At 37.9% G+C, this 22,557-nt stretch overlaps 1 protein-coding gene across 1 annotated transcript in view; it reads left to right on the plus strand.

The window, feature by feature from the left end:
• The window catches only part of COL28A1 (collagen type XXVIII alpha 1 chain), a 164,083-nt gene that overhangs the window by 81,923 nt on the left and 59,603 nt on the right, over window positions 1–22,557 (plus strand). Inside the window, exons 19-25 of the mRNA XM_054496646.2 lie at window positions 4,486–4,557; window positions 5,287–5,355; window positions 8,089–8,160; window positions 11,632–11,700; window positions 12,633–12,701; window positions 16,400–16,468; window positions 16,563–16,631. Of these exons, the coding sequence (XP_054352621.1) occupies window positions 4,486–4,557; window positions 5,287–5,355; window positions 8,089–8,160; window positions 11,632–11,700; window positions 12,633–12,701; window positions 16,400–16,468; window positions 16,563–16,631 (489 nt within the window). The remainder of the gene's footprint in view (window positions 1–4,485; window positions 4,558–5,286; window positions 5,356–8,088; window positions 8,161–11,631; window positions 11,701–12,632; window positions 12,702–16,399; window positions 16,469–16,562; window positions 16,632–22,557) is intronic.

A 22,557-nucleotide genomic window follows, 5' to 3' on the forward strand; every position in this document is an offset into this window, starting at 1 on the left:
TCTATGTTCACTAATATGCTTCCCACAGATCTGCTTTCCAATTATCCGCTCACCATTGATCTGTTTTTTGTCATCATAGACTAGTTTGCATTTTCTAGATTTTTATGGAATTATATACTATATGATACTTTCTGGCTTTTTTTAATGCAGCAAAATCATTCTAAGATCCATGTTGTAGCATATATATGAACAGTTCATTCCTTTATATTGCTGAATAGTATTGTATTATATGGATATACCACAATTTGTTTATCCATTCACTTGTGTATAAATTTTGTTTTTTTCCAGATTTGGAATATTATAAATAAAAATTTTTAATAAATTTTATAAATTTGTATAAATTTTATTATAAATAAAATGTTATAAATGAACATTTATATATGTGTTTGTATGGACATTTGTTTTTATTTTTCTTGGGTAAACACCTAGAAGTGAAATGGCTAGGTCAGAAGGTAGGTATTCATTTAGCATTCCAAGAAATTGCCAAATCAACTTCCAAAAAAAAAAATCTTTGCTTATTATGTTTTCTGGTTATAGAATTATAGTGTGCAGTTGCTTTTTCTTCTTTTAGTACTTTTAAGATGCTGTTCTATTGTCTTCTCACTTACATTGTTTCTGATGAGAAATCTGTTGTTATCCTTATATTTGTTTCTCTACACGACATGTCTTTTTTTCTCTGGCTGCTTTTGAGATTTTCTGTACATCACTGGTTTTGAGTGGTGTGATTATAATGTGCCTTAGATATGTTTCTTGTGCTTGAAGTTCATTGATATTCTTGGTTCACTGATATTCTTAGATCTATGAGTTATAGTTTTCATCACATTTGGAAAACATTTGGCCAGTATTTCATGAAATAGCAATTCCTCACCTCAGGAACTCCAGTTTTACTTATATTTGGATTTTATTTTTGTTTTGAGACAGAGTCTCACTTTCACCAAGGCTGAAGTGCAGTGGCATGCTCTTGACTCACTGCAGCCTTGCCTCCTGGGTTCAAGAGATCCCAGTGCCTCAGCTTCCCACGTAGCTGGGATTACAGGCGGCACCACCACTCCTGACTAATTTTTGTATTTTTTAGTAGAGATGGGCTTTAGTAATGTTGGCCAGGCTATTTGGATGTTTCAGGTTATTTCACAGTTCACTGGTGCTCTGCTCATTCTTTTTCAGTCTCTTTTCTCTCTGTGTTTAATTTAGGATAGCTTTTATTGCTATATGTTTTATTTCACTAATCTTTTCTTCCATGACAGTAATCAGCTTTTAATTCTGTCCAGTGTTTTTTATCTCATACATCATAATTTTCAAATCTAAAATTTTAATTTGTATCCTTCATATATCTTTCATTTGTCTATTTAACATGCTTTAAATTTCCTCTGGTTTCTTGACTGTATGGAATATAGTCATAATAACTGTTTTAATGTTCTTACCTCCTAATTCTACTACTGGTGTTATTTCTGGGTAAGTTTCAATGGATTGATTTTTCTCAACACAAAGTGCTATATTTTTCAGCCTTTTTGAATGCCTATTTTTTATTTTTAAATTAAATATTATTATTAATATTAATATTTTAAAAGGTGGGGTCTTGCTATGTTGCCCAGGCTTGCTTTGAATTCTTGGGCTCAAGCTGTCTTCCTGCTTTAGCCTCCTGAGTAGTTGGGATTACAGGCATGTACCACCATGCCCGGCTGAATACTTTTTTATTGAATGCCCAACATTGTGAATTTTACCTTTTTTTGTGTTGGATATTTTTGTATTCCTCTATTTTGAGCTTTGTTCTTGGATGTTTTTTAGTTACTTGAAAACAGATTGACCCATTTTGGTCTTGCTTTTAAGTTTTATTAGGTAAGACTACAGCAACATTTAGTCTAGGGTTAATTTTTCCCCACTGTTGAGGTAAGACCCTTTTTAGAACTCCAATTTATGCCCTCAGAATTGTGAGGTTTTATTTCTTGCCAGTAGAAATAGGCACTATTCCTGGTTCAATGTCAGTTCTCTCTAATCCTTTAAGTTGGTTGGTTTCCTGGCCTTGGGTAGTTTCTTCATACACATGTACTGAGCAGTATTCAACTGAATACTCAAGATGGATGCTCAGCAGATACTTACAGTTTTCTCTGTGTAACTCTTTCTGGTAATCTACTCTGTGAACTTTTGATACCTTGGTTCACCCAGATATATATTTGTCTCGTTAGAGACATGCCTGAACTTTCCCTGGTTTCTCAATCCCTGCATTACGACCTGGAAACTTTGTACAGGCACTGTAGGAAATTAAAGCATTTGATTGGAAGCTTAAATTGTGCTATGTCTCTTAGAGGGAATGGTCTATAATTTTGTTTTCTTGTCTTGACATTGTATAATTTTTTTTGAAAAGGCTTTATAAGCCTCATAAAATAAATTAGGTAGACTTCCCTCTTTTCTATTTTTTTTTAGAACTGTTTGTATAAGATAAGGAATAACTGTTCTTCAAAAGTTTAGAAGTTTGGTAAGTCTTGACTGTAAAACCAACTAAGCTTGTGATCTTGGAGGGAGAGAAAGTAGAGACTTTTAATCACTGACTCAATTTATTTAATATTATTGGTTTATCTAGCTTGTTCATTTCTTTTACAGCATTTATATAATTCATATTTTTCTCAAAGATTATTATTGTTTTCCAATACATTTGAAAAAATTATCACCAATTTTCTATGACTTAAAAATTTTTTACTATATATAGTTATATCTTTCATTTTTGATATTGTTTATTGATATCTTTAAAAAAACCTAATCATTCCTATTAGAAATTTATTTACTTTTATTAGTTTTTAAAAAGGCATTACCAGCCAGGCACAGTGGCTCACACCTGTAATCCCGCCACTTTAGGAGGCTAAGGCAGGAGGATAACCTGAGGTCAGGAGTTCAAGAACAGCCTGACCAACATGGAGAAAACCCGTCTCTACTAAAAATACAAAATTAGCCAGGTGTGGTGGCACATGCCTGTAATCCAAGCTATTCAGGAGGCTGAGGCAGGAGAATCACTTGAACCTGGGAGGCGGAGGTAGCGGTGAGCTGAGATCATACCATTGAACTCAAGCCTGGGCAACAAGAACGAAACTCCATCTCAAAAAAAAAAAAAAAAAAAGAAGGCATTAAGTTTTATGAATCTTCTTACTTTTTGTTTTCAAGTTTATTATTTTCTTCTCTCATCTTTATCATTCCATCTACTTAGTGTTAGATTTACTGTGTTTTTTTCCACTGGCTTGTTTAGGTTAGTTGAAGTTGCTTTCAATTATTTTCCATTTTGTTGCTATTAATAAATGCCATAAAGATGCTTTAAACTGATTGAAAGTAGCGTATTTCTTTTCCTGAACATTTTAAAGGATTTATTACTAATCGTAAATTAACTCGAAAGCAAGTGGAATTACTGAATATTAGCGCTGGAAGTGTTGTTAGGGCACAAATTTGTTATTTCACTTTTATATTAGTTTTCTAGAGCTGATGTAAGAAAGTACTAGGAACTGAGTGGCTTAATACAACAGAAATTTATTGTCTCACAGTTCTAGAGGCTAGAAGTCCAAAATTAGTCTGCAGGGTTATGCTTTCTCTAAAACCTGTAAGGGAGATTGCTTCCTGGTCTCGTCTTAGCTTCTCAGGGTGTCTGTCAACCCCTGGCATGCCTTGCCTAGCAGATGCTCACTCCAGTCTTTGCCTCTCTTGTCACACAGTGCTCTCCCTGTGTGTCTGTCTTCAAGAGGTATTTTCCTCTTCTTATAGTACCCGTTGTATTAGTCCATTTTCTCATTGCTTTAAATAACTACCTGAGACTGGGTAATTTATAAAGAAAATAGGTTTAATTGACTTACAGTTCGGCAGGCTGCACAGGAAGCATGATGCTGGCATCTGCTTGGCTTTTGGGAGGCCTCAGGAAACTTACAATCCTGGCAAAAGGAGAAGGGGAAGCAGGCACATCTTCACATGGAGGAACAGGAGAGTGAGAGAGAGTGAAGTGGGGCATGCTACACACACATTTTTAAACAACCAGATATCATGAGAACTCTACAATGGGAACAGCAAGGGGGAGGTCCACCCCCATAACTCAATCACCTCCTACCAGGCCCCTCCTCCAACACTGGGAATTACAATTCAAATAAGATTTGGGTGGGGACACAGAGCCAAATTATATCACCTTTTATACTGAATTAGGGCCCCCTGTAATGACTTCATTTTAACTTGATTAAATCTGCAAAGACCATGTTTCCAATTAAGGTTACATTCACAGGTACAAAGAGTTAGGATGTCAACATATGTTTTTGGAGTCACAATTCAGCCCATAAAAATAGAATAAAAAACTAAGGCCTAGGGATGTTAAGTAGCTTCCCAAGATCAAATAGTTTAGTATTAATTGCTAATCAGATTTCTCGGAGGCTTTTCTCAGACACTGTAAGATACATCCAATTGCAAGTACCTCAGAATGGAGGTATGAACTTTTGGGAAATAAAATATTTGTTCATCCACCAGGGAGAGCCAGGCTCAATAGGGCTGCCAGGACAACCAGGAGTACCAGGAGAAGATGGAGCTGCAGGGAAGAAGGTAACACCAAGTTTTTCGTATTTCTGGAGTAGGAACTATTGAACCAAACTGATATCTTGGTCCTACAGGAGCTCGAATTGAACCATTCAGGACAAACTTAGTCTCTTTAAGAAAAAATATCTCACAATCCCAAATGTCCCTTTTCACTTATCCCTGAGAGAAGGAGTGGCCTATTCCAAGGCTGAGATAGTGTCTCGCATCCTCTGCCTTCTGTCTGGTGTTTTGGTTATGGCCTAGTTTCTTCAGGATTTCTAGAAAGCACATTAATTTAAACTTAAGAGAAAGCCACTCCCCGTGCCCCCCCAAGAGGCGAGTCTGTAAATGCATTCAGGAAATGAGGCCATTGTAAAGATTTCCTGAAGTATTTTGAGTTGACATTTGAAATACTCATTTTTCAATAAAAGTAGCAAAAAAACAGCAGATGGAAAGGCTGAAGGTCTTCCCTGTTTTTTAAAAAATCTACCAAATGCGAATGAAAAGCCAAACGAAAATGAGCTTATTGCTTTGGAAATTGGCTGAGAAATTACTTTTTCATGATATTCCAGCTGCTCTGAGTTAAACTGGAGTTTGATGTTACTTTATTTCAAGTTTATAAACTTCCAAATTGATTTTGAGACTAGAGTGAAGGTATGGTGTGAATCCACTGATGATAAAAGGAGACAAGGTGGAATGATACACACTGTCTGTCTACTGGAGGGTCAGCTAAGACATCAGTGTCATTTTCTCTAGGGAGAAGCAGGGCTTCTGGGAGCAAGAGGCCCGGAAGGACCACCTGGAAAAGGACAGCCTGGCCCCAAGGTATGGAAATGACAGTGTTGGAGGAAGCAGCCTGTGTTCTGGTCCTCATACTGAGGGGCCAACTTAGAAGAAATTTGATTGTTATTCTTACTATGTCAATGTGTTTATGTCTGGCTAAAAGTATGAATATTATCTTGCAAGCTTTTGGAAGACAGCAAGCATATATGATTCACTTTTATTTTCCTAACATCTATTGTAAGACCCAGCATGGAGAAGAGTTTCACACACGTTTTCTCAATAAATGGTCAGATTGACATTTAAAAAACACATAGGAAGGAAAAGAAGCCTTGAGATACGTCGTTGAGATTTGACAGTCCATAAATTTTCTTTATTTATAAAATCTCATGCAGTAAGACATATCACTTTATTGAATGGCCATTTCATTTCACAACTTGGCATAAATTTATTTTAAACACTGTAGAAATGCTAGTTGAATAACATTTTTATATATTAAGATGAGACTATACAAATTCATCAATAGGATAAGACCACTAGTGACATAACCTATAGCCTCTAAGATTCCAGGTCTTCCTGCAATTTTTTTTTTTTTTTTTTTTTTTTTGAGATGGAGTCTCACTCTGTCCCCCAGGCTGGAGTGCAGTGGCACGATCTCAGCTCACTGCAACCTCTGCTTCCCTGGTTCAAGTGATTTTCCTGCCTCAGCCTCCCAAGCAGCTGGGACTACAGGTGTGTGCCACCACACCCAGCTAATTTTTGTATTTTTAGTAGAGATGGGGTTTCACCATATTGGCCAGGCTGGTCTGGAACTCCTGACCTCATGATCCACCTGCCTCAGCCTCCCAAAGTGCTGGGATTACGGGTGTGAGCCACTGCGCCTGGCCTTCTTTCTATTTTTATGTGCAGTTATCAATTCCCTTGTAAAGATTGTTATGGATTATGTACAAGTCAAGTAAAAATAAAATGTGTATACATATTAGTGTTCTATTCATAATTCTACTAAAATAGTAATTGATGTCTTGTGAGCATACTCACTAAAATTGAATCCTTAATCTTAAATGTGAAGATATGAAATTTAAATATATTTGTAGGCTTTTAAACATTTTCATTTATTGATTTACCAGTCTCAGGGATCCTTTTTGGGTGAGGTGGAGGGGATAACATCATCACGTGAAATATACTTTTAGAAATGCCGATCTGCTAACATTCAGGAGAACTGTTGTTTTTAGGAAGTGCTTTTGGAAAATAGGCGCTTGGAGTTAATAATTGAAGCTGTGAGAATGAACAATGTCTCTAAGGAAGAGAGTTGAGGTTTAAGCCCCACATTGTGAGGTAGCTGGAGAACAAGCACTCAACAGAATAGGCAGAATGGTAGCATGTTAGGGATACCAAGGAGAAAGGATTTCAAGATGAAAGCAATGGGTGGTATCAGATGCCACCAATAAGGCAAGAAGAATGTGCATTGGAAAGAGAGGCTACTGAATTTGTGGCTTGAGGTGACTTGTGGCTTATGAAAGGCTATTGGAGAAGAGTGGTAGGAACATGTTACATAGCCCAGGTATACCATGGTTCAGTGTTGGTGATTTATTACATGTAATTGGGTTCCTGCTGTTCATTTCTGGGGTGATTTAGGTCAATAACCTAAATTAGTGGTAGTGGAGGGAAGAAAATAAAGAGTTGTGGTTGAATTTTGTCTCTACTGGTAAGTGATAATGAAATAAGATATTTGGACATTCAACTTTTTTTTACACCGGTGCCACTGCTTTACATTAGTGTGGACCAGGGAAACCTCTGTGGATTCTATAGGAGGTCATCTCTTCTAAATAAAGTGCCTGCTTTGCTGATGACCTTAGTATAGTCCAATGATTCTCAAAGTGTGGTCCCTGAACCAGCAGCATCAGTATCACCTGGGAATGTTAAAAATGCAAATGCTTGGACCTCAGTGCAGACCTACTAAATCAGAAACTCTGGGTGGAGAGCCCAGCAATCTGTGGTCTAACAAGCTCTCCAGGTGATTCTGTTGCTCAACTTTAAAAACCGTGGCATAGTAATTTATATTATAAATATTTAAATAGCCTCAGCTGCAGACCACGAGGAATTTTTTTTTTTTTTTCATTTGTTGAGCTATGTACATCCCTGGATATGGCGCCTTGCAGTTGAACCCTAGTTGAAAGATAGTTTTGAAGGTAAAGGAATTCTTTTGGGAGAGCACTGTTTTACACAACCATGCTGGGCAACAGCTAGTAGTCAGTTCCTAGCTCTGCCCCAGGTTAATGCTCAAGCATCTTCCTGCCAATAAAACTATTGGTCTCTTTTGGGGGAAAGAATTAGACTCCCCAGTGAGGAAGAAATAGGGCTGTGATTTTTAAAATGTCTCATTTCATGTTTTAAACCTGAAATAGAAAAATTGAAAAACAGCATGAAAAAGCATAGATAGTACTCATTTCTGAAACTGTGAATGTCTCAGAACCATCTGTTAATAGACCAAGGGTGAAAATGAACTATAAATTCAAATAAAAGTTCCAAAAGAAAGATACAAAACTTAGATTTTTGAAAAATAGCAAATCATACTGAGTAAATAGTAAAGGCTGAACAATCTGAAGTCATCTATCTCCTCAAGAACATTGACAAATCCTGTGCAACTGAGCTGTGCTCAGGGCACACCGCTTTAAAATTGGTATTAGTCGAGAATCTGGCTCCGCTATGGTCCTTACTAGGTTAGGGGAGGTTGCTAATACCATATGAAAATCTATATTTTCATAATTATTTTGTTAGGGTGATGAAGGCAAGAAAGGGAGCAAAGGAAATCAAGGACAGAGGGGAATTCCAGGGCCCGAAGGACCAAAGGTACGTTTCTTGTATTCTGACTTATGCTTTGAGGAGTTTGTATTTGTGTCTGGTTTTAATATAGTATTAGATTTCCACTGAAAATTGGATTCCTTGTTTCCTTCCCAACAAAGTACAAAACAAATACCCCAAAATAAAAAACCTATCGAAAACATACTATTCCAGACCACAATATAATGGAATAGATTGCATAAAATATGCAATACTCATAGAAATACTTATGTTTCTAATTTGTCTGTCAGTCCTCTCTAGTAACAACCAAATATTCAGAAGTTGGGATAAAATTGGGACCATAGGAGGTATCAGTTCTTCATAATCTTGCTTTGCTAAACAACCCAAAAGCCTGAGAGTGAGAGGCAGCACAGTGATGATGAAGGCCCTTCTTTGGAAGGCTGATTGCATCCTGCTGTGCCATGAACCTCTTGGAGCAAGTCGCTTCAATTATAGAAAGAAGATAATATGTTCTATTTCACAGGGTTGTTGTGAAGACTAAAAGAGTTAATAAAGCACTTAGCACATTTCCTGGTATATAGTTAAGTGTTGAATACATCGAATTATTCAGAGAAAAAAATCAATATGGTGAAATGGAAAGCAGGGGATCTATGTCCTGGTAAATTGTTGATAACAGGGTGCTGAGGAAGAAGCGAAAGGAATTGTGAGATGAGCAATTAAGTATGTGTCCTGACTTAGCCTCAGAGACCCAACATTAAGGTCATTTGAATGTGTCAGGAAACAGAAACTGCAAACCTAAGAGTTCATGTCTCTAGAAAGATACTAATTGTGAGAAAGAGACAAGGAGTATATTTTAGGACTAGATGATTAAAAAGCACATTTTAAAAAAATGGTGCTAACAAGATCAGATACAAAACAAAACATCACCTGTATACCAGTGACTCTTAAACTTCAGTGTCCATTCAGTGTCCATCGGTATCACCTGGGGATGATTACAAATCCAGATTTCTTGTTACCATCCTCAGCTCTCTGGATTCAGTAGGTGAGTGAGCCCAGGAATCTGTGCTTCTCAAGTAAATGCCCTGTGCTGCAGGGAGTTCAAGAAGCACATTATGGGAAGTGCCACTATGTAACACTATGTACTAATACTATGTATTAGTATTAGTATTATAATAGTATTAGTATTAGTATTAATATAATAGTATTAGTATTATAATACTATGTATTAGTATTATAATACTATGTATTAGTATTATAATACTATGTATTAGTATTATAATACTATGTATTAGTATTAATAACAGATTAGTCTTTATGTCCTAGTTACTCTATTTCAAAGTGAACGTTTTTCTGTGTTTTGAAATAAAGCTGTTTTTAAAGATGAAGGTGAAGAATTGCCATATGTTAAAGCATAATCACCCCTTAATACAGGGTCTTTAAGACCTGTATTTTAATGCTCTCCATGATACTTTTCATAGTATAAAAGTAATTGACCTCTTTTTTTGAAAAAAGAAGTAAAATTAAATCTAGAGACATAATTTTGATTTTCCTTTGGTTTTAGTGAAGAATTTTAACAGGTTCATGTTCTGTTCCTTTGTCAAAGGCTTGGATGGGGGTTTTATGTGTTTCCCAATTCTTGTCATATCCTGTGCCATTGCCTTCCAGGTCTGGATTTAAGGACTGGCACATACATGCCTTGGCAAGAATTGGGTCTCAGTGGGCCAGTGTGCTCAGTTGGTTGGTTGTATTGGCTAATCAATACAGTGGGAGGCTTCAGCTCTGAAGATGAACACGGCCCCGGGCAGGAGTCATCACTGGTGAATCTGACTGATGGAGTCCCTGCTGGAGGAAGCAGGATGACTGAATAGGAAGCTCATGCAATTGAATTTTCAGAGGACATGAGTCAGACGGAGGCAGGATTAGTCAGCAGTCTGAGAACCTAGAGGGTCATGTTTAGACATAGCATAGAAATCGCTCATTCTCCATGACTCATCTCCACAGTGTTTTTTGTTTGTTTTGGTGAAGGTCCAGATAGTAAATATTTTAGCTCCTGTGGCCCAAAAGGCAAAATGGAAGATATTATGTAGTTATTTGTATAATGACCACTTGAAAATGTGAAAGCCGTTCATAGCTCAAGGCTGTACAAAACAAGGGGGTGGGCTGGATTTGGCCCACCTACTGTAGAGAAGTAGTTTCCAAACTGTTTTGATTATAAACCCCTCCAGTAAAATTTTGATCACATGCCACAGATTTTTAATTTTTTAATTGTAATTTTTATTTATAAGCTATCATACTAATATGTTATGAATTTATATAAATAATTGAAATTTTAATAGATGAGATAAAAATATAGAGACAAGTAATATTTTCTTTATATCCCAGTGGGTCATTTGGAACACCTTGTGGTGTGCGGTGGCAATTGCTCTGGAACAGTGTTTTTCACCAGGGGTGCTTCATAAAATTTCATCATCCTGGGCCCCAACCTCTAGAGCTATTGAATCGGAATCTCTGGAGTTTGAACCCAGAACTGTGCATTACCAAACTTTCCTGATAATTCCTCTGCTCTCTAAAATCTGATAATCACTTATCTAGATACAGATGGAACAGAAAAATTACCTGTTGCTCCAGATCGAGTCTTTGAGACTCTAAATATTAGACATCTCCCCCACTAAATGTTTAAAATTTTCTATTAAAAATGTCATTTTTTAAAATCAAAGGGGTTCTTTTTTTTGAGACAGCGTTTTGCTCTGTTGCTCAGGCTGGAGTGCAGTGGTGCGATCTCAGCTCACTGCAACCTCTGGGTCCAGGGTTTGAGTGATTCTCCTGCCTCAGCCTCTTGAGTAGTTGGGATTACAGGCACATGCCACCATGTCTGGCTAATTTCGGCTATAGTTTTTTGTATTTTTAGTAGCGATGGGGTTTTGCCATGTTGGCCAGGCTGGCCTCAAAACTCCTGACCTCAAGTGATCCGCCAGCCTTGACCTCCCAAAGTGCTGAGATTACAGGTGTGAGCCACCACACCCAGCCCATAGGGGGTCTACTTCTTAAAAAGGATGTGAGATAACATAGAATGGAAGACTATTATACCTTTGGTCATTAAAATAAAACAACAAAGAAAAAAGTTATAACCTAGAAGTACACCCTAAAACATTTGCTGAAGATAATTGCTATATTGAAAAAAAAAATTCTCTTTGAGCTTTCCAGCATACAACACAAAAGGGAAGCACCATGAATTGCTTAATTTTTATTAGCTAATAAGAGGCTGCACAAGAGATAAAATGTTCTTAACATTCAGTGATTAATTGAACATAGTTATTTAAAAGCACTGAAATCTTACTAGTCAATAACTTTAGCAGTGGTTTACAAAAGATGCTCAAATTATTTTCACATTGGTCTTTGAAACAGACAGAGGTCATAATATAATTTAAAAATCTGCAGACATTTCTATACTTTTCTTAATATTGTCTCTATATGTGCTTTCTCTGCTTGAAATGTAGTGAGCATTTTGCTCTTTTTAAGGGTGAACCGGGCATTATGGGCCCTTTTGGAATGCCTGGAACGTCAATTCCTGGACCACCTGGGCCAAAGGTATATATTCTTGGGGATTATTTTCTTTTTCTTGACCCTTTGGCAGTTGGAGAAAAAAAATCATGATACCAGTGAACTAGAATTTTAGTTTTGGAAGAGCCTTAGAAATGATTCAGTTTAACTCTGAAACTTCACAGATAAGCAAACTACAGCCAGCAGCAGAGTTAGGACTAGAAACCAGATTTTGTGCTCTTGGTCCCAAGCTTGTCACTTTACCCTTCATTACGTCTTCCAAATCCTAAACCCTAATGCAGGTAAGAATTTAGAACATTTATTCAGAAGAATCTACCAGGATTTATAATTGTAGAGTTTAGCAGAAGAGATAATCCACTCCGGTTGGTTGACTGGTTTATTTTTTGAGACAGAGTCTCACTCTTTCCCCTAGGCTGGAGTGCAGTGGTGCGATCTTGGCTCACTGCAACCTCCACTTCTTGGGCTCAAGTGATTCTCCTGCCTCAGCCACCCAAATACCTGGGATTACAGATGTGCCACCATGCCTGGCTAATTTTTGTGCTTTTAGTAGAGACGGGGTTTTGCCATGTTGGCCAGGCTCATCTTGAACTCCTGGATTCAAGTGACCCGCCTGCCTTGGCCTCCCAAAGTGTTGGAATTATAGGTGTGAGCCACTGTGCCTGGCCTTCACTCAATTTTAAGAGCATTCTCAGCCATTCTTAAAGTCTAAATATTTGAGTCTGAATTGCCACATATTATTTCAATGGACTTTCTCCCAACAGCAGTAATAGTCTTTACTGATAGGCGTTATTTACTTAGGATTTGAAATTCCCCTCAAATATGTTTGAAGAATATGCTATCTCAAGGTCTGAGATGGACAGATTAAGCTCTTTACAGAGTGGCCAATGGTTTTTTTTGCTATGTGTGCTTGTGATTTCTCGCACAACTGTAGCCTGTGAAATGTTATTTGAAATGTACAGGGAGATAGAGGAGGACCTGGGATACCTGGATTTAAAGGAGAACCTGGACTTTCTATTCGAGGACCAAAGGTATGCTTTATTCATGTTCTTTTTGTTTTTCTGTATCTGAAATAAACGAAGGTAGATTTAATGCATAAGTTGATTTTTCTACTTGTGAGGTTTCTACATTGATGAACTAAAATGTAAGAATATAGCTATTCCCTTTTATTAAAAAAACAAGCAATCACGTAGTTTATTTTTCATACTTGTAGGGAAAAGTAGCTCTTATGGTTACATTTTTGCTGAGTAGACAATTGTTTGAAAATGCTTTTTTGCACTGTCAGTGATACAAGGCATTAAATGGCCTCTGGCCTCTTCGTTTACATATTTGTGGCTGAAGTATCTATTCTGCAAAACATTGTCCAAAAAAGTGTGTGTGCTTGGAAGCTTTGCTGAATAAAAATTTCCTGCTTTATTTATCCTTTTGAGTTATTTCAAAGGGAAAGACAACAATTAAGAAGAAATCAGGTTTCTGTAATCATATCTAGTTTTTCATGGCAACGAAGCACCATTTTTCCTCCTCACACTATACCCAGCACCACAGCAAACTTTAGCATGTATAGCATTCCTAGGTGTCAACCAGCATATCTCTGTTTAAGAGGACAAGCTTCAGGGCCCCATCATTAGCACTTTTAAAATCTATAGCATGTTGTTATGTAGCTTTGAAACTTGCTTATATTCTCCCATACTAAGTTGTCTTATCTAGATAAAAGGGTTCGAGTACTAAACTGATGACCTTCAAAGTTAAAAGAAGAAAACATGGAGTCATTTTTAAAATAAAATATGGTGCAAAACCTGTTGTATAAAACTGACATAAATTGGAGTGGTTCTTTTTAAAGGTAAAGGGAGAATCTTGAGCCTCCCCTGTTTTTATTGCTCTAACAGTCCTCCCTGCTAGAGTGACAGCTGCCCTAGTTTGCCCGGGATTGAAGGGGTTCCTGGAACGCATGACTTTCAGGGCTAAAACTGGGAAAATCTTGGGCAAACTTGGACGAATTGTTCATCTACTTCCCCCAGATCCCAAGGTAACCCAAACTATGTAGACCACTCTCTTTAGAAACACAAGCTATATAGACAGCTCATGGAGACAATAGCAAATTTTCTAATGTGAAAACTACAGCTATGACCTTGATCAATTATATTTGCATGACAATTTTGATAGATTGAAGCTGTGTATTCACAATCCGATTTACACATCTCTCTCTACTTATACTTCTGTTTGCAATAGGAATACAATCCAATTAAATGTGCTGCTAGAGTTTATAGGCCTCACCTGTTTTCTGTTGATGATTATTAGGCATTATAGGTGATGGCATTTAAAGATATTTGCCTCTTCACCCAATCATTTTGCTACTCCCCTGGACTCTAATGATACTCTTTCTGTCGTTCTTTCCTAGTTCATTAGTTTTTCAGTTTTGGGAGGGTCATACACACCTTTGAAGGTCTGACGGAAGTTTTAGCACATTAATTTCATTTTGTGTAATACTTCAGGGGTCTCCCAGATGCCCCCTAAAGCTGATTTCAAAATACTAGGTTTCCATTTTTGCCCTAATTTCTATTGAATGAGAGAAACACTTTGAAGTAAATAACTTTGTAGGACATTTCCTTGAATCCAGTACAGAAAAGCCAAGTGGCAAAATTCCATCTATAAAAATATGGTAAGGAGTCCAAAATAAAAACCTGCTCCTCCTCTTGCTCCTTGATATTTCCTATTAATAACAGAAGTAACAAGCTACCTGAGATTTTTGCAGGAGCAAGGACAAAGATCTCTATAAAAAGGATGTTTGTAAACTGTGAGTGTTTTCATGGTTTTCCCCTCCACCGTGGTGTCAGATGTTAAACAAGAGCAGCTGCTGATAATTTGTTCTAAGTTTGGACCGTAGAAATAAAAACTGAAAAGTAAATTTTGATTCCAATATTCTTTTCCTTTTAACTCAACCAGGGAGCAGTTACTGCTTTAGTTTGTTGTTGGCCCTCTCCTTGTGTAAACATGGAGATAAGTGGAAAACTTATTTTGGGACAAGTTTTATATGCAAATGTTTAGAGCTTCATCCTTAAATGTAATTGGAATAGCATAAAAAATTGGTTCTGAGAAGTGACCAGTTCCGCGTAGTTGGAATACACCAAAATTTACCTGTCCTGAAGACCATGGGCTTCCTTTCTCTCATTCAACTTTAAAAAATCACCTTGAGTTTTTGTTGATGATGAATAGTAGGTTAAATTTTTATAAGTGGCCACATATTTCCTAAAGATGATCATTCTTAAGAAGGTTAACCACATAAAAACAGCCTTTTAGATTTAATAGGAAATAACAACTGTTGCATTCATGGTTTTTAAAATAAAGTTTCTGATTGCTTAAAGAGTATATAAAAAATTTTCCCCTGTTCCCAGTCAATTATTCATTTATTGGTGTATAGTTGAGAATAGTTTTTGAGAGTTGGACTTTGGGCAGTATTTTCACTTGGAATAATGGCAATTTGATCTCCGAGTTTGCTTGCATATAAGGAAAGTTCTTAAGAGTCCTGCTACTTTGTTTCTCCATTCTTGGAAAACAAAGGTCTGCCTGTTGTTAGAGTTTCCTCCCAATATAAAGAAAAACCATAAATATTTTAAAACATGAGAAGCTCTTTATCAAAACAAGGGCTGCATATTGACAAGGGCTGTCGTAAGAGTCATCAACCAGTAACAGATCGGTGGAATGTGTTGTAAAAAGAAGTATTACAAGTTTTAAATATAAGTGTAATGGACTTGTAGGTAATCTTTTTTTTTTTTTTTTTTTTTTTTTTTTTAAATGAGACAGAGCCTTGCTCTGTCGCCCAGGCTGGAGCACAGTGGTGTAATCTCTTCTCACTGTAGCCTCAGCTTCCCAGGTTCAAGCAATTCTCCTGCCTCAGCCTCCTGAGTAGCTGGGATTACAGGCACCCGCCACCATGCCCAGCTAATTTTTGTATTCTTAGTAAAGACGGGATTTCACCATGTTGGCCAGGCTGGTCTTAAACTCCTGACCTAGTGATCCACCCGCCTCAGCTTCCCAAAGTGCTGGGATTACAGGCATGAGCCACTGCACCCGGCCACTTGCAGGTAGTCTTCTAAGAGATCCTTCTTAATTTTTTTTTCTCTCCCTGTTTTACTTTAGTCAGAAATTTTCTGATTTCTGTTTGTGAGACAGTTATAAGTCTTAGAAAACTCTGTTGTCTAAAGGACAGTAATCACCCCTCCCTGCTCTTTCTGTAGGAGACTAAGGGCTGCTACTAAAAGTTTTTGATGCCTAAGGTCATCACTGTAAAACAATATTTACAACTTTTTCCTAGGTCTCAAGATATGAATCACAAACTCTATCCCTTCATAACTTGTTTTTGAAAAATTAATGTGTTTTTATTTTCATCTGGGTTTATTTATTCCCTGTATAATTCGGGCACCATTAATGAAGACAATAGATTTAACGCAACAATAGGAAACTGTAGTTATCCCACACTCAAAATTTTGCTATGTATTCTTTTCTACTCTTCTCACATTGTGCTTAATAAATTTTCTTTTTTATACTTCTTCTTGATTTACGATGCACTAAACATTTATAATTTTAAGAATTAAAATATTAGCAATAAGTCATTTTCTAACTCCTGGGTTAGAAATCGGCCATTGGCATATTGAGTTGGTGTTATGCTTAAGTTTAACCAAGTGTTTTATAGTTGAGTCTCATGATATCACTGATGTTGGAATTTACCCAGGGTGTCCAAGGCCCTCGGGGACCAGTGGGTGCTCCAGGACTCAAAGGTGATGGCTATCCTGGTGTGCCTGTAAGTGGGACATTTTTTTCTTCCCTCCCTCCCTCCTTTTTGAGTGTTGAATACTACAAGGATGCTCACTCCCTCCCTTACTGTGTCATCTCAGGGACCTCGTGGATTACCAGGACCCCCTGGGCCGATGGGTTTACGTGGAGTGGGAGACACCGGAGCAAAGGTAAGACTTTAAAGTAGGCAACGTACTAGCTTCTAAGAGTGCACCTATAGGTAGGTGACTTTGGTAAAGATAAAATTTTTTATCAGCTAGAAGAGTAGAGGTGTCTGAAATAATTGATAAAGTTATTTGCCCTTATCTATAGACTTCCTGGGGAACTAATCGGAACATGTAGACTAACTTTATGGTTTGGGTCCTCATTCTCTGATAGCAACTCGCATTCCTTTGCTGCTTCCTTTTCTTATACCAAGATCAGGGTTCAAGTCAGAGATCTCCTCTCTCCTCTAGCCGTACTCTTTCCCTAGATACTCTCGTCCAGCCCGATGGCTTTAACCACTGTCCACACACTGATGACTTCCAAATACCTATCTTTTCTCCCTTAAGATCCGGTCTCATGTATCTAATTTCCTACCATGTATCCCCTCTTGGGCTTCTCACAAACATCTCTAATTTAAAATAATCCAAAATAAGGTCCTTGATTTTTGCCCCATAACCCTGCAAATGGCTCTCCCATGCTCAAGCCAGAAGGATTAAGCATCATCCTTTGTCCCTTTCTTTCCCTCTCCTTCTTCCACGCCTAGTCCTTTGGTAAATCCTGTCAATGTTACCGCCAAAATATACCTCAACTCTGGCTCCTTTTTTCTTTCTGCTTCTGCCAGGCAGACTATGTCATCTCTTACATGGGCTGTAAAAATAGCCTCTTCATTGGTCTTCCCTCTGTTCCACCTCTGTCCTCCTATAACTTAGCAGGAAGAGTGGTCTTTTAAAACCATAAATCAGAGCGTATACCATTCCTTCCTAGAAACACCCTGGTAGCTTCTCTTTCAGACTTTGAACACTTCCTATGGCCTTGAAGATCCTTCATGCCCCGACTGCAGCTTATGTCATTTCTCCCCGGCTGCCGACATTCAGCCAAAATGGCCTGCCCTACTTCAGCTCATTCCTGCATCAGGGACTTGCCAGGATGGCTGATTATTAAAAGCTTAGCTCAAATCTCACCTCCCTGACCACCCATACAGAAAGCATTACTTACCCAACCCCTCTGTATGTTTTCCATGTAGCGTGTATCACTTTCTGAGATCATCTTCCTCATTTATTCCTCTGCATATTCCATGAGAGTGAGGGTTTTCCTGGAGGCAGGCTTCTTGGTTTGTTCCCTCCTAAATTCATGTCACCAGAACTAGGTGTACCATTCAGTAGGAGCTCTACAACCTGTTGAATGAATGGAAAATGAATAAATGATCAATATTACCCTAAAGGGAGAATTTTTCCTTTGAAATACATCTACTTACTTAGTTTTTTGAATGTTTCCAGGTCATTAGAGAGAAAAGATGTTGTATGTGCTTAATGCCAACTTCTCCCCTTGGTTTTTGCCCCTGCCACAAAATTTAGAAGTGCCTCTTTGCCCTCTCCCAGGTAGAATAAAAGATTGGAGACCCATGGCACTAAATTTCATCTTTAAAAGGGAATCTTGATAGCTGCCTCATCTCTGCTTCTGGGGGTAATGATGAGAGTCCAATGAGGATGTATCTGGAAGCGCTGTGTACACTCTACAGACAGGACAAACCCGAGGTGCTTTGATGAAGGATCTGGCTTGGTCTGACTGAGGACTACATCAGATCCTTGAATAAGCCTCAACTGTATCAATAAACTGCACCAAATTTGGGTACTGATGTATTCTTTTTTCTTTAAGGCATAGCACCTGTCAAAATCCTAAAATAAAAAAAAAAAAGAGAAATTCAGTAGATAAACCTCATATTTTATGCTGTGAGTGAAACAATGGTAAAAACTTGTATATTGAATATTTAGGGAAGTAGAAGCGTATTTCTGTGTAAAATAAAACATGAAATAAAATATGTTAAATATATACTAGAATGTGTGTATTCCAATGGAAACAGATGATCATTTACATTTTCACAGAGTAGATTGTTATGAATTTTTTATATAACTAGACATGATGTTATATTACATTATACGATTATGTTACTGCTTTACATTGAGCAATAATAATAAATACAGGCACTTAGGCACAGATAAAGAACATTTAAAAAACTAGCCAGGTGTGGTGGCTCATGCCTGTAATCCCAGCACTTTGGGAGGCTGAGGTGTGCAGATCACCTGAGGTCAGGAGTTTGAGACCAGCCTGGCCAACATGGTGAAACCCCATCTCTACTAAAAATACAAAAATTAGTTGGGCGTGGTGGTGCACGCCTATAATCCCAGCTGCTCAGGAGGCTGAGACAGGAGAATTGCTTGAACCCGGGAGGCGGAGGTTGCAGTGAGCTGAGATCGCACCACTGCACTCTAGCCTGGGCGACAGAGCGAAACTCCATTTCAAAAAAAAAACATAAAAAACCCAATTCTTATGAATATTTCACTATGTCAGATTATCTAAGATACAGACTAAAACATTTACTAAATGATTGCATATGCCATTTTCCTCCAAAAGTCCCCTGTATTTGCCTTCATCTACATTTTAGGGGGAAAAAGGTAAGAAACAAAGTGTTCAAAACTTCATCTTGCCTATTGTTTTTTTGAAATGGCTAATATGCTGCCAGAAGATGTATCTTAAGTAAAACTCCCATTGTCTGTGTGAGCCCACATGGGAGGCTGAGTAGAAGCGGCAGTCCATGGTTTGCTTCCAGCTGCAGGCAGAGCCCGGGGAGAAGAGCACTAGGTAGGACCTACCTGTCTGCACACCTCCCTCTCACCTGCTTTTCCTTCCTTCCATTGCTTCTTGTCTCTTCCCATGGAAATTGTGTTGTTCAGAATTTCTCTAGCCCTGGAAGGAGATGTTAGGAGGGTGAGCTGGTCTTAGAATCAAGGGAACTTGGATCATAAACTTGAAAATAAAGGAAAGTCTAAAAGAAAATACTAGCTTCTAAGTAACTTTAAAAATCATCTCTCCTTTTTTATAGGGGCCTCAAAATCTCTATGTGGCCTTTTTTTCTGAAGAAAATTTCTGGAAATACACACACATACACACATACCACACACACACACACACACACACACACACAGAGCACAGAGAGAAAGAGAGAGAGTGTGTGTGTGTGAGAGAGAGAGAGAGATTCATAGACAGAAACTGGCAAAGAAAGGAAGATAATTCCAGTTAACTTTGCCCTTCTTGCTTGGTAAAGTACGGGAAATTCTGAAAATACCAAAAATTGTCCATGGCAGCAGAAGCACAGGACCCAAATGTGTGCAAAATTTATCCCCTTTTGAGTTAAAATGACAGTGAAACTGTATATATGTGTGTGTGGTAGTATAGCCATATGGATCCTGACATGTTTTTCATTTAAGCTTTGTGTAGTCGCCTTAAAATTGTGGCCTTAAGGCATTAACTTACAAAACAAATGTGTTTTGAAATGAGGAAACCATTAAGGTTGACGATGAATTTATGGTGGGTTTTGGTGCTGTTTAGTTAAGGTCACATGTGTTTAGCATATGACACAGACATTAAACTCAAAGCTTCTGTGTTTCAAAACATATAAAAAGCAGTCCCTGACATCTAGCACCCTTGTGGTTCTCTGTGGCTTTTTTCCAAGTGGAAAAATTCCCTACAACATCAGTGGTTATTGTCCTTCTAGATACAATTACCTTGAATTTAATTCAAATTCGGCAAGACCTTCTGAGATATTTCTAAAATTCTTGTAAAAACTACTACTTTGAAGGAGAGAGGAGATATAGATTTTAAACTCACCTTTGAAACATGCTGGGAAAAGGAACTGATAATTTGGTTTCTTGCTAAGTGGGAAGTGCTCATCCAGTGTCCTCACTCCTGGATCCAATCTCCTGGCTCATTGATGGGGAAGCCAAGCTCCAAGCCCCACCCATCACTGCCTGCTTTTCTTCACTGGAGCCTTAGATATTAAGAGCACTTCTTGTGATTTGAGGGCAAACATGCCATACATCTCATTTATCTTCGAGGAGCTGCAGATAACTCTGTTCCTGTGTTTTCACCCCCAAAGCTTTGTAAGGTACATGTAGCATAAGGGCTGATTTCCTGATGTCTCTGATATAAGAGTTTATTTCTGGCCTCATAGAAAAGGAATATAAGAGGTGGCTCTCCTGAGTTCACTAAGGACAGGTACAGCCTACCATGCCCGTCTCTTACCTTTTTTCAGGCCCTCTCTGGGAGCTGGATCATCACAGAAAAAGCTATGACCCTCTCCAAAGGCTTGGAGTGGTTGAACTTAGCCTAATCTTTGCACAGAGGAGATCTAACCTGGATTTGGGGTTAGGACCTCTTAACCATCAAGTTGTTGGCATAAGTCTGTTGGCAGAAAAGACTTGTTGGATTGTGGTTGTTATTACAGGTATAATTACTATTATCATTGTCATGATTATATATTACCTAAATATTTCCAGAATATTATGACATTTTTAACAGTCCCCCTGTTTTATAGATGAAGAAATGAAGAACCAGAAGGTTAGCAACTTGCCTCTTTACAATAGAAACATTCTTGATACTATATTTGTTTTGTATATGAGAGGGGCTATGGATATGGATGAATGAATGAAAAACTAAATGGATGAATAAATCAGGGCAGAAAGCATAACTTACCCTGATCCACAGATGCTCAATCTCCTATGCTGTCCATTTTCTATCTAGGCACTGTTTTGTGTGCAGTTGGATTGTTTCTCCTTTCAGCCTAGCTTTTCTATTGTCAAAACTTAAATTATATAAACATTAAAGAGAAGCATAAACCCCAAACCCAAAAGAGTTAAATATTTTTCAGTAACTTTAAATGTTTGAGTATTGTAAATACATGCTTTATTTGACAAAAGTGACCCATAGCCATAAAATGCAAGTCTATGTGGAATTCCACTGAGTATCATTATTCTAAAAATGTTCCCAGCATCTGAATTGCCCCTCTGTTCTCTGCAATGGCTCACATATGTACACTCCACCAACAGGCATTGGTGGAACAGAGGACCGATTCACACAGAGATGCATTAGGAATGTGTGAATTCCTTTGGCAGACATAGACTGGACAAGGAACTCCATTTTTGAACAGTGCCCAACAAGGAGGGCTGGCCTAGGATACAGACTTAATAATGAAGTTAAGGGCATGTAATTCCAAAGTGGACTTGAAGAAAGCCACCTCCCTATAATATGACTGCAAAATTGCTTCAGCCTGGACAATCAGCCCAAAACAGAACTAATTAAAGCCAGAGCCATACAAAGTTTGGACGCTAGGCAGTTTGACCCAGAGGTTTCAGAAAGGGTCATATCCAAGACCAGGAAAAGGTGACTTTTCAAGGTTACTCCTCAATGCAGTTATATGCCTGATCTCTAAAATCTGAGCTGCACTCTAGTCCACCTCATGACTTTCAATATTGCTTTCATCTCTCCTTGCTGTTTTCCTAGCTTTGTATTTCTCTTCTTATGAGTATGTACGTACTTTTCCTTCAGCCCTGGAGACACATGGTAAATCCCCTTAACATTCATCGCCCACATCACCATAAACATATTGTTATTTTTGATCATGAAGACTTGGAGGAACTTTCTCCCAGTGGAAAATTATATTCAGTTTTAGTACAAGACAGCCTGCTCTTCTCCCTGTCATAAGGGGCAGTATCAATATTTCTGTTTTCAAGGTTTCTAACCAAGCTAAATAAGAAAGACTCTTCCTCTCCAATGAAGTTCTTGGCAAAAGGCCATCATTTGCTTATCTTTGATGAGATGATTTTGAGAAAAGGAAAAAAAACAATCAGAAGTTTTAAAATTGTCAGGGACTATGAGATACAGCTGTTTGGGGGTGAATATTAAAGTTTTAGGAGATAAATTGATTCAAGTAATTGAAAATACTTTTAAATACTTTGAAATTTAAAGGTGAAAAAATACTTGAGAGGAATTGTAGCAATTTGAGAACTTTGTTTTCTAGCATTTGTATAATTATTTTCTCATCCCCATGATGATCAT

The sequence above is a fragment of the Pongo pygmaeus genome, chromosome 6, assembly GCF_028885625.2.
Source record: "Pongo pygmaeus isolate AG05252 chromosome 6, NHGRI_mPonPyg2-v2.0_pri, whole genome shotgun sequence".
Classification (NCBI taxonomy): Eukaryota; Metazoa; Chordata; class Mammalia; order Primates; family Hominidae; genus Pongo; species Pongo pygmaeus.